The sequence below is a fragment of the Ictidomys tridecemlineatus genome, chromosome 4, assembly GCF_052094955.1.
Source record: "Ictidomys tridecemlineatus isolate mIctTri1 chromosome 4, mIctTri1.hap1, whole genome shotgun sequence".
Classification (NCBI taxonomy): Eukaryota; Metazoa; Chordata; class Mammalia; order Rodentia; family Sciuridae; genus Ictidomys; species Ictidomys tridecemlineatus.
In genome coordinates, this window is record NC_135480.1 from 16,863,654 (window position 1) to 16,876,005 (window position 12,352).

Below are 12,352 nucleotides of genomic sequence, written 5' to 3' on the forward strand. Positions count from 1 at the left end.
CACCAGTCCATTTTCTGTTTTATTCATTTATGTATTATTTTGAGAAAGGGTCTCACTAAATTGTTTTAGGTCCTTGTTATGTTGCTGAGGCTAGCTTTGAACTCGTGATCCTCCTGCCTGAGCCTCCTGAGCCCTTGGGATTACAGGCATGGATTATTATACCTAGCCTTAAATCCCATCTATTTAAATGTTAGCTTGTAATCTTCCTAACAGCCAGTGAAGAGACAATTTTGTTTTTATGCATTTCTTACAAAATAGGTGATAGAGACACAGATAGTTGTAATTTGGCCAAAGCAAAGAGAATTGCTGGTTTTTCCCAACTACATGATTTTACAGAGGAAAAAATGAGAGTCAGAGCCAGTGTTAGAACCTTCCTCATTTCAATGTGTGAAACTGAGACCAAAAATAAGAAAATTAAGACAGAAAAGAAAAATGGGAGCCAGGGGGAACCATCTATAACATGTTCTGTTTCCTCCAGACTGCATTCATTATTCTCTAGTGGTTACAATTTCTGTGGATTTGCCCTTATTTAACCATTACTCAAACCTTGGTGTGATACAATTATGCAGATACATTGACATGGTTTTCTCTCCCATCAAAATGTGAATTTCTTGTGATCAGAGAGGGTTACACCTGATCAGTTGCCCTCCTCACATATCCCCATACCCTCTCAATAATGGACGCTTACATAGAAAAGCATTCAGCAGAACACTTCTCTTTACTCCCTTAAGCTGGAATGTTTGATCTCACTCTGATATTTGCCTTGTTAGGAGTAAGAATGTGCCCAGAATTAAAGATCATCCATTAATTGTCAAAACCACTCTGGATCACAAATCTTAGTTTCTACTCTTTTTGGTTTTGCTAACCCTATACTGGCATTAGGTTTTTAGTACAAGGATCTAATAGTCATGAAATGGAAAGTCTTGGGTGAAAATGTGAAAATTCAGTATAAAATGGGTGATAAGCTGAATTCAAGTGCTTGTCTTTCTCCTGACATAATTCTGTAGAAGATCATTGACATTTGAATCCCTTTCATATTTAATCTATTTTCAAACAGTTTCATCTGTTATAAAATATCTGTGGTAGACTGTATCTTACAATTAATAGTAAAGACACTATTTGGTTTCAAATTATTAATTAGCAAAGTTTATTTCCTGTGAGAATGTAATCACCACTGAATATATAGTGTCAAAATTTAATCTCAAAAAATGCTGTGAGGTTAGTAGAATTAGGCAGTGTGAAAATGCAAAAAATATAAGGATTGCAGAAATTAAATTACTTTCCAAATTAAATAATCAAGATTGAAACCAATCCTAGTTTTTAAAAATATCTTTATTTATTTTTATGCTGAGCTGAGGATTGAACCCAGTGCCTCACATGTGCGAGGCGGGTGCTCTACCATTGAGCCACAGTTCCAGCCCCCAATCTTACCTTTTATTAACTGGATCTTGTGATTTTCTAATGTTTTACAGCTAGAAGAAGCTTCATTTAAACAAGCAAGTACAAAGTAAAAATTTGCATAAATTATAATGAATTTATAAATGAAGACTCAATGCTGTATCTGAGTCAGAACTGAATTAAGAAATGCTGCTAACATCCAGAGAAAACAAGGACAAGAAATCATTATATAAACAATAAATATACATGCACTTATAAGATACAGTAAGCATTACATCCAAAAAATATTGAAGAGGTATCAATAGGCATCAGAAGTTAAGATGAAGTAAAAAGGAAAGCTACTCAGGATGATGGTAATTCAACAACTAAAAATGATGAAGAATGATAATATAGAATCCAGATAAAAAGAGATAAAATGAATTATATATAAGGGGTTTTACCTACATTTGACATGTAGTTTAATTCTTCTAAGATTTTTATGAAATGATTATTAATATTGTCTCCATTTTTCAAATAATATGATATGGATGGAGTTATATAATGAAGTTGTATAAGGTATGATGAAGTTATATAATGTTCATTGCAACAACTACCACAATAATAAAGAAAACAAGAAGAAATAAAAACAGTTAACAATATATGTACACATTAATCCTCATGATTGTGTAAACTAATTATAAGGGGGTGTTTTTACTATAAAAATCATGATTTCAATTCTTAAAGTATTATGTATTCAATAAAGCTTTACTGAAACAAATGACTATTGTGAGTTCTTCATTAAAACATGTGACAGATTAAAACAAATTAAAAATTCATGTCATAACAGTGCTATTTACCATATCACTTTACAATGTTATATATTGAACAACTACAAAACAGACTAATTTGTGAACATGCTAACTCCCAGCTTTATGAATTCAAGACACACAAAGATTACAGAACAAAAAGACTCACTAATACCAGCTTAGCTCTTTGTCATTCTTTGCATTCCAACTCCTCTTCCCACCTACTCACCCTTAATCCATATTATGTTTTATCACATTGTCTGTGATAATATTTTGGAGTACAGCACATTTCTGCTGAATAAATCAGCAGACTTCAACTTTTGCACATGCTGAATCCTATCTTTATGAATTGAATACACACAAACATTTGAGAACAAAAAGACTTACTGATACTTGCCTAGTTCTTCCTCATCTTCTGCATTCCAACTTCTCTGCCCACCTATTTACTCTTTACCCAAATTATATTCTATCAAATTGTCTTTGATAATATTTTGGAGTACAGCACATTTCTGAGAGCTTCTTTCACATCCTTGTTCCTCAGGCTGTAGATCAGGGGGTTCAGCATGGGGATCACCACAGTGTAGAACACTGTGGCCACTTTGTCAATATCCAGACTAGTGCCAGAACTGGGCTGGCAATAAATGAACAGGATTGTTCCATGGAAGACAACGATGGCTGTGAGGTGGGAGGCACAGGTGGAAAAAGCTTTGCGCCTCCCCTCTGCAGAGCGCATCTTCAGGATGGTGATGAGAATGAACAGGTAGGAGGTGAGGATGATCACAATGGTCATAGATTCATTGAAAGTAGCCACAATGAACAGCAGAACCTTGTTCACAGTGACATCAGAGCAAGCAAGATTTAGGAGTGGAGGTAGGTCACAGAAGAAGTGATTGATCATGTTTGACCTACAATGGGATCTTAAGGGCCAAGCACATGTGAATCAGAGCACACACTGATGCTAACAAGTAACAGCCTGAAACCAGCTCTGCACAGAGCTTCTGAGACATGATGACCATGTATAGCAGAGGGTCGCAGATGGCACAAAGCGATCATAGGCCATCACAGCCAGCAGGATGATCTCTGTGATCACACAAGTGCAAAACAAATAGAACTGTACCATGCACGCAGGGAAGGAGATGGCTTTATCCTCGGTTAAGATGTTGGCCAGCATTTTGGGCACAATGACTGAGGAGTAGCTGAAGTCCACAAGGGACAAGTGACTGAGAAAAAAGTACATGGGAGTGTGCAGTTGAGAGCTGAGCTGGATCAGTGCCACCATGCCCAGGTTGGCCAAAACTGTGACTCCATAGATGAGAAGGAACACCAGGAAGAGAAGGACTCTCAGCTTGGGGACATCTGACAATCCCAACAGAATGAACTCTGTCACAGTGGTGCAGTTTTCTTCAGACATGGCCAACAGATGTCAGGTTAACTTATATAGTATATCTATTGGTTTACTTCTGGGAAGATATGAAAGAGGAAATGGTAGGTGGACATTAAATTCTGTATCAAATAACATTAATATGAAACACATATGCATGAATTGTAAGAGAAACATAACTACCAAATTGATATAATGTTCCATAATTATAATATTCTAACCTATGTTTCTCAGTAGAGTTTACTAGTGACAATTAATTTCAGAATTAGTAATGATCTTGAAGGATTCTCAATCTTTAACTACCTTGCACAGTTCAGATGATCTATTGGAGTAGGTGATTTGGTTGACTTTGAAATAGTTTCTAAAGTATGCTTTAATGTTACATGGAAATTAACTTCTATTCACAAAAAAAAAATAAAAATTATGACCAAGAAATATAAAAGTTACTGTACACATATTATTGTTTTTGTTAAATCTATCACTAACCTAAAATTTTCCCATAAAAGTTTTCTAAATTTTTTGTTGGAGTGTGTGAACATTTTCCTTGAAAATAGTGGTTCATGAAGATTCTTTAAAGTTGGAGTTATTCAGAACCAAAAAAGGAAATGAATGCACATAGTCAAAGGCATAATAGTTTTTATTTGTCAAATTAATGGTTATGTACTTCACTGTAACGATGATTATTAAGTCTTTTAATGATACAGATAGATGGAATACATCTTTCTTGCTTTTTATAAAAGTAATTCATCAACATTTGTTGAAATTTTAACATTAACAACAATAAAATCTGTATAATTTTAAAACTAGAAATAATATAATAATTTATTATCAAACTTGATTATATTGAAAGAGTATGAAAAAACTATGTTTAATTCTCATTATTGTTTGTTACTGTTTTGACAATAGTCAAAAGTGAAAGAATTAGCAAGCTGTGGTGTATCATATCTACTGTGCAAATGTACTTTTAAAATTGTTGAGAAAAAAATTAGAAAGAGACACCAGCAGTATATAGGATGCAAACTTTTAGTTGTAAATGAGAGTGTATATGTAGAAATGTGAAATCAGATAGATGCCCTATATGTCATCAACTTAAATTTGGCTATGACACACACACACACACACACACACACACACACACACACACACACACATACACATATAAAAGTTTATCCATATTTTAAAAAGGAAGTGACATTTTTCTAAGGTCCCTCAGAGTGTTATTTGTATAAAGAGGCTAAATTGAGTATTTGTATAAATGGAAACTATCATTTTGATCTTTCCCTTAAGGAAGATGTCAATTAAATCAAAATAATTTTACTTTGTATTCTCTGTAATTTGTAGGTTTAGATATTTACTTAATTAACACATTGTACTGAAAATTGAGTGAAGACAGTCTAGACCAGAAGTAGCCTGATGGCTTCTCTGTATTATGAGCCAGTTTTAAAGTAATGAAAACAAACTATTCTCTTGAATTCATGGCCATTAAAAAAGATGCTAAGATTCATGCCCTGATAAAAGAGGAAAATTCTCTTTGAACAATTTGTTTGCTACGTTCTATGCATAGGTTACTAGCCTATGATAAACCCAAAGAAAACCCAAAAGTATCCTTCTAGGCTGAGCAGATGAAGTTCATGACCACCTTGCAGGCACATTAACTCCACCCTCAAAATTGGAATAGCAGTGGCAAATACGAGCTCATCTTTGGTCATTGTAGATCTCATAAAGAATGCTAGTGTGGCAGAAGCAGGGGAGAAACAGAAAAAGAGAAAGTTTACTATTTTAGCTTGTATTTTTATATATATTAATGTTTGATATTACAGAAGAAAGACTTGTAATTTCTCTACTGTCTCTTAGATAACATTTTAAAAAATGAAAAGGGCATGAGATAAGTGTTCTCATAAGCATTCTCTAAGTCAAAAACATGTTAACCATGTTATTAATTATTATTTTTTGCTCAGAATATATATATACACACACATATATATATACACATTTTTTTCTTTTAAGCACTTAGAGTCTAGTTTTAGTGAACAAACCTGTGATATAGATGTTTCTTTCTTGGAATTGAAGGTGATAGATGTAGATAACATGCAATTAAAGACTTTATATTATAAATTATGCTCCTGGGAAATGAATGCCTTACCTAAAATAATTATTAATCTCTATGGTTTAACAAAGTAAAAAAAATGAAGTAAAAATTGATGTCATAGAAGCCTCAAAAATAATTAATCTCTGTGGAATGTGATCAGAAAATTGGTTTTAAAACCACCATAACTTTGTGTTCTATTGCAGAGTAGGGTGAACATATTAAGAATAATGCACAGTATATTTTAAATGGTGAGAAGAAACAGTTTTCAACACACAAAAAAAAAAAAAAAGAAAAAAGAAACTTGGCAAATGTTTGAGGTGATAGTTATACAGATCACCCTGATTTTTATCTTCACATCATATACATGTATACAAACAGCACACTGTGCTCTATAAGTACAACTATCATAGCCAATTAAAAAGAAAAAAAATTCTAAATTTGGAAACAATACTAAAACTTCTTTTTTTTTCCAGATTTCATGAGTGATTGGAATTCTGTATCCTAATATCTGAAATGGGAGGCACAGATTGTATTGCCATTTGAAATTACCATGAATATTTATGATGAACTTTCCCTTTCTCGTAACACTACAAAATCCCTTAACTTCCAGGAGGGCAGACTGTGTTGAGCTACCCTGAAGTTTCTTCAAATACAATAACGGTAATAGATCTTCTGGTCAGATAGTTTTAATCACAAGACTCACCTATTGGGCATGCATTGTGTGTTACAATCTATCTAAATCTTATTTAAAGCTTAGCTCATTTAATCTTCCTAATAACCAGCCAAAAAACAATTTTGTTTTTATGCATTTCTTGCAAAGGAGATAATGAAAGCACAATCAGTTGTAATTTGAACAAACTCAAAGTAATCTGCTGGAGAAGGCATATAGACTGAATGGAGAGAAGCACATATTCACAGTCAGTGTTAAGACTTTCTTATTTAACATAATTGTGCCAAAGGCAGTAGGAAGGGCTGTGGACAGGCCAAAGAAAGTGCCTGGAGACAGCATGGGAGACACATGGTTTATTGGAAAAACTTTCAAGAGATCACTGACTACCCCAAAAAATAATTCAGTGGCAACAGACAGAAACACTTCCATTCCTCTTGGTACTTTGGCAGGCACAGTCTCCATTCCCTGGTGGAGTTTTGTCCAATGGAAGATACCTGGATGAGTGGCATACATCCTTTCGACCCAAAACCACTCAAACAGGGTTTTTGTAAGTTAGGCTGCAGACACAGTGACATTATCAACATTCCTTTGCTTAGTTTTCTGACCAGCATCCAAGGAGTGTCAAGAACCAGCACGATTTTGATCAGTTCCCCAAACTCTAGGGCAGATGAGGGGATTAGAAATTATATATATATATTTTTTTTTTTTTGATGAAACTTGAGTCCAAAGAGTAGAGGCAGATTTGACTCAAATATCAGAGAGTAACAAAGGAAAACTCTGCAATAGAAATGCAACTTTAATTGGTAGACTTGTATGTTTTGTATGTTCTTTAAATAAATATTATTTCTTAGTCATTTAAAATTTTAAAACACCCTCCTCTTCCTAGTTAAGACTGATTTTATTATCACTTAAGCATTAAATTTTATGAACTAACTTCCATTTCAAAGCTGATTTTACTTAAATTGCAAAACCTTCATAATAGTCGTAAGAGTTAAACTAGTTGGTGGAGAGGATGAATATTTTATTCCATGGGTCATTTTAATCCAGCAATAGGTTACTCCAGGGCTTAAGTAGGACAATAATTAAAATGTTTTATGGATTTTTTTAATAAAAAAATAGCTTTTCATTATTTTTTATTTTTCTCTTGCAAATTGATTTGTAGCCTAGAACAAATATATAATCAAATGTTTGAGCTAATTTATTTCTGTGAAAGTGAGTATTGAAACATATCTATTACTATGCCCAAATATTTTTTAGGAACTACTCAATTTATTCTCAAGTGATGTTGAATCTTAATTCATGTTATATTGATTCTCTTCCCCTACCAAGTATTAAAATATCCAGAAAGAGGCATAGTTATGATTATGACTAGGCATTAATATGCCAACACTTCATATAAGTGAGACATAATATATCATTGTCTTATTAATGGTGGTTCTGTCATATGAAAATTTGGATATTAATGCTAACTTCCTTTGTAAAGTAACATAACCTTACTTTTCCTTAAGAAAGGTCGATTGAGATATGGTACATGACCTGACCATGATAGCAAAATCAATGCTAGAACATAACTTTTTAAAAATTATAACATATAATAATTGATATATTGCACACCAAGAAGGAAATAAAAAATTATCAATAAATGATTTTGTGGGAACAGTGGAATATTGAGGAATGTTTGTTAAAAGAGCTACCTTGTAAGCACTCACTCATTCAACATACAAAAGTTAATCAAATGAAAACCAATGAGAGTTAAGACTTCAAAGTATAAGTAAAATATTTTTAAGTAAAAGCATGAAATAATCAGAGCTTATTCTCATTGTGTTTATTCTCTAAGTTGCAAAAATTTGAGTAAATATATTCCAAATGTAAACTACATATTTTAAATATGCCTCATGCAGAAAAGTAAATGATATTTCCTAATTCTGTCATTTTGTTTTCAAATTGTATCTTTATAAGCCAATTCTTTCTTGCAAATGTCTTGCAAATCATTATTAAGAATATTAACACTTTTTGAAATTGTGAGCACAGTACTGGAATGAAAATCTTGTAGAAACTAAGTGAAAATGTCATTGAAGATTAGATGTTTCCACTTTGAAAATCCCTTTTTCTCTTCTATCCCTAATTGTGTAGTTGTCAAATAAATAAATATATTACCTTATATAATTCACTATTAGGATGTTTTCTTAAGTGATACCACATAAAAATCTATTATTATAGAAAAGAGTTCCTTTCCAATTTTCTTATTGAATTCATCGAGAACAACATATGAAACATAGGTGAACATAAACACCAAATCTGCAAACTTATGTTTCAATCATAAGTGCCTTTGCTTTGCCTCCTTCCCAAATTTGAATCACCCTTTCCATTCTATCAACATAGCAGGTCACCAATAAAAGAAGTTATTGCCAATGGTTATAATTCCTTTGGAATTATGCTTCCCAGGAGACACTCATATTAGTTAGTGACTAGAACTACCAAGAGAAACATATGGATAATTGCTTTATGGAAATTGTGGGAAAAGTGCTAGCTTTACATGATTTGGAACCAGAAAGTTTTCCACAGCTACACTGTAGTAAACAGTGGCATTGTCTTTATCACATAGGGTGTATGGTAACATGGGGTCATGGCTATTACTAAAAATCAACCTCATCTATTTTTATCAATCTCTCTATAATTAAGACAATGTGATAAAGACTGAGAGTTTTGGTGTTTGCCTAAGTGTTCAGATATAGAGAGATACACAACACACTCCTCAGGAGATGAGGAAAATCCAAACCCATTCTTCTATTATAAATGTCAGCCATTTATAATAGAAGAATGGGTTTGGATTCTCCTCACTCCTCAGGAGTGTGTTAGATCTGATCTCTTCTAAATTCCACACTTCTGTTCTTTGTGATGCTTCTGGTGTGATTTGTACACTGTCTTCCTGGGTGCTGTTTCTATGTGGCTTCCAGTTACAATCTATAGAAGGAAGGAAAATATAAAGAGTGAGAAAGAAGGAATATGGGGAGGAAAGGATGCAGAACAAAGACATGAACCTCTTCTTGTTTTTGCAATCCTTTTAATGTTAATACAACCGCAGTGGAAACTCAAGGATTTCCTACCTCAAGATACTCTCTTCTCAGGTAGGAACAGCAGTCTAGCATCACCCACTTTGGTTTTCAAAGACACTCCCTTAGGGTGTGCATGTAGAGAATTGAACCCTGCTGGGTCCTAGTCTGGTCTTATTGGCTGATCTGAGAAAAATATCTCTTCTTCAAGCCTTCAAAGCCAGCTAACAAAAGTGCTTCCTCTTAGCTCTAATGTTCTGGTGAAGATATCTCTTCCATATTGTACCCTGATATCAAAAACTGTAGACTCTCTCTGCAGTTACTAAAACTGAAATTAACAGTGTTCCCTTCATGCTCTTTTAGATTTTAAGACTCTTCACACCTTACTTTGAATCCTGATGATATTTTGTTTTCCTAAGGGACCCTGATTAATTGAATATAAGTGTCAATATATGGGCAATTTTGAGCCAATTCTCAATTCTTGGTGGCTTCCAAAGGGTTCTGTATGCATCTGTTTTTCTCAATATGAATACTGTTCAGCCACCAGTGTTGAATCACCTATCTATTCAATAAAAAGATAACTAAAGAGAATTTACTATATGACACAGACAGTAAAATGGATAAAAATTTAAATAGCTCCAGAAACATATGATACACACCAAAAATACTTTCCAGAATTTGGTGAATAAATATACATTTTCAAAATTTAATTTTAATGAAATACTGTGAGGTTAGTAAAGTTTGTCAGCATTAGGATGGAGGAAATTGAGGACTGAAGACATTAAATTCTGTCAAACTAAAAAAGTCAAGGTCAAAATATCTGTCCAGGCTTTCATTAACTGAAGCCTATTGTTTTCAAACAATTATTATACATAAAGCTTCACTTAAATAAGTGAATACCATTTAGAAAATGAAATCATAATCCAGCCTTAAAGTGTCAGTGGTGTACATCAATCAGGAATGAATGAAGAAATATGATTTAGATGCATAAAGAAAGGTGCAAAAAACAGCATTTCATCAAGACCAAGGATGCATGCAAGAAACGTGAACAGAGCTTAGAAATACACTTGTATCATTAATCACTTAATCTACAGTTAATTGAAGTGTTAGCAAGAAAATAAGAAGAAAACATAAAGTTAAAAAAAGAGACAATTCAGAAATTCTGTTACCTTTAATAACGTTTTTTAAATGGTTATAAATATATGAAAGGAGGAGAGAGACAGACATAGGGGGACTAATCATCTACTAGGGATCAGTCTAAGCTGATGTTCTGAGGCTTTATAACACAATGTTCCTAAATACTTATGAAATTATTATCATATTACACATGAAATGAGATATTATTCAAGGTTCAAGCACTGGACATTAGGACAACTGCAGTACAAAAAGGAAAAAGGAATATATAGTAAATAATATTATATATGTGTATATATAGCAATGAAAGAAAATAATAGAAATGTATGTTTACATATATATTTCTCATTCTGTGTACACACTGTCAATTGTGTGATATTCTTTACAAAACTACAGAGATTCCATTTTGAAAAGATAGTTTTGTGGGTCAGGGATACTAATATAAAGTACAATTCTTATGTTCTTCTTTAACTTACAAAGGCTTTACACCAAAACAAGTATGTGTGTCTTAATCTTGCCATTAACCATATCCATTTAAACTTTACTGATTATTTTAAAGTTAAAAACAGAAAAGAATAGTCTGAAAGTTTTGAAACATGTTTAATCCCACAGCTGGAAATTGAAAAGACACAAATATAAATAAATCAAAAGACTCACTTGTGACTCCTGGGCTTGTTCCTGTGTTCTCTCCACTTCAATGCTACAGTCCACTAATCATACCCTCCACCTGCCTCTACTTTGCAACCAAAGTCCTGGTAAATACACATTCTCTAGGAATGCATTTTAGAGCTGACAACTTTTCTGAGAGCTTCTTTCACATCCTTATTTCTCAGGCTATAGATGAGGGGGTTCAGCATGGGGATCACCACAGTGTAGAACACCGTGGCCACTTTGTCAGCATCTCCACCATTGCCTGAAGTGGGTCTGCAGTAAATGGAAAGGATTGTTCCATGGAAGACAACGATGGCTGTGAGGTGGGAGGCACAGGTGGAAAAAGCTTTGCGCCTCCCCTCTGCAGAGTGCATCTTCAGGATGGTGATGACAATGAACAGGTAGGAGGTGATGATGATCACAGTGGTCATAGATTCATTGAAAGTAGCCACAGTGAACAGCAGAACCTTGTTCACAGTGACATCAGAGCAAGCAAGACTTAGGAGAGGGGGTAGATCACAGAAGAAGTGATTGATCACGTTTGACCTATACAATGGGATCTCAAGGGCTAAGCACAAGTGAATCAGAGCACACACTGATGCTAAGAGGTAACAGCCAGAAACCAACTCTGCACAGAGCTTCTGGGACATGATGGCCATGTACAGCAGAGGATTGCAGATGGCCACAAAGCGATCATAGGCCATCACAGCCAGGAGGAAGACCTCTGTAACCACACAAGTGCAAAACAAATAGAATTGTACCATGCATGCTGGGAAGGAGATGGCTTTGTCCTTGGTTAAGATGTTGGCCAACACCTTTGGCACAATGACTGAGGAGTAGGCAAAGTCCACAAGAGACAAATTGCTGAGAAAAAAGTACATGGGAGTGTGAAGTTGAGAGCTGACCTGGATCAGAGCAATCATGCCCAGGTTGGCTAAAACTGTAACTCCATAGATGAGAAGGAACACCAGGAAGAGAAGGACTCTCATCTCAGGGACATCTGACAATCCCAGCAGAATGAACTCTGTCACAGTGGTGCAGTTTTCCTCAGCCATGTGCCCCTACTAGCTATGTAGCTGGGGAGGAAAAAAAAAAACCTAAATGTTATACTTTATTATGCAATTCAAATATGATTTTGGCTGGTAAAAAATGAATAAATAAAATAAACAAATCACAACAGACTCAATAGAA

The 12,352-nt window shown here is 34.1% G+C and overlaps 2 protein-coding genes across 2 annotated transcripts; both read right to left on the minus strand.

Annotated features, from left to right (window-relative positions):
- Positions 1-2,652: 2,652 nt before the first annotated feature.
- LOC101961898 (olfactory receptor 5L1) lies at positions 2,653-3,594 on the minus strand. Its single transcript, XM_005342195.2, is given in 3 exon segments — positions 2,653-3,091; positions 3,093-3,225; positions 3,228-3,594. Coding segments are annotated over 3 exon segments (939 nt in total).
- A 7,686-nt stretch (positions 3,595-11,280) lies between these two features.
- On the minus strand, positions 11,281-12,216 carry LOC101955855 (olfactory receptor 5L1). Its single transcript, XM_005342177.2, has one exon. It carries the CDS (start codon positions 12,214-12,216, stop codon positions 11,281-11,283), a length of 936 nt encoding a protein of 311 aa, XP_005342234.2.
- Positions 12,217-12,352: the final 136 nt, after the last annotated feature.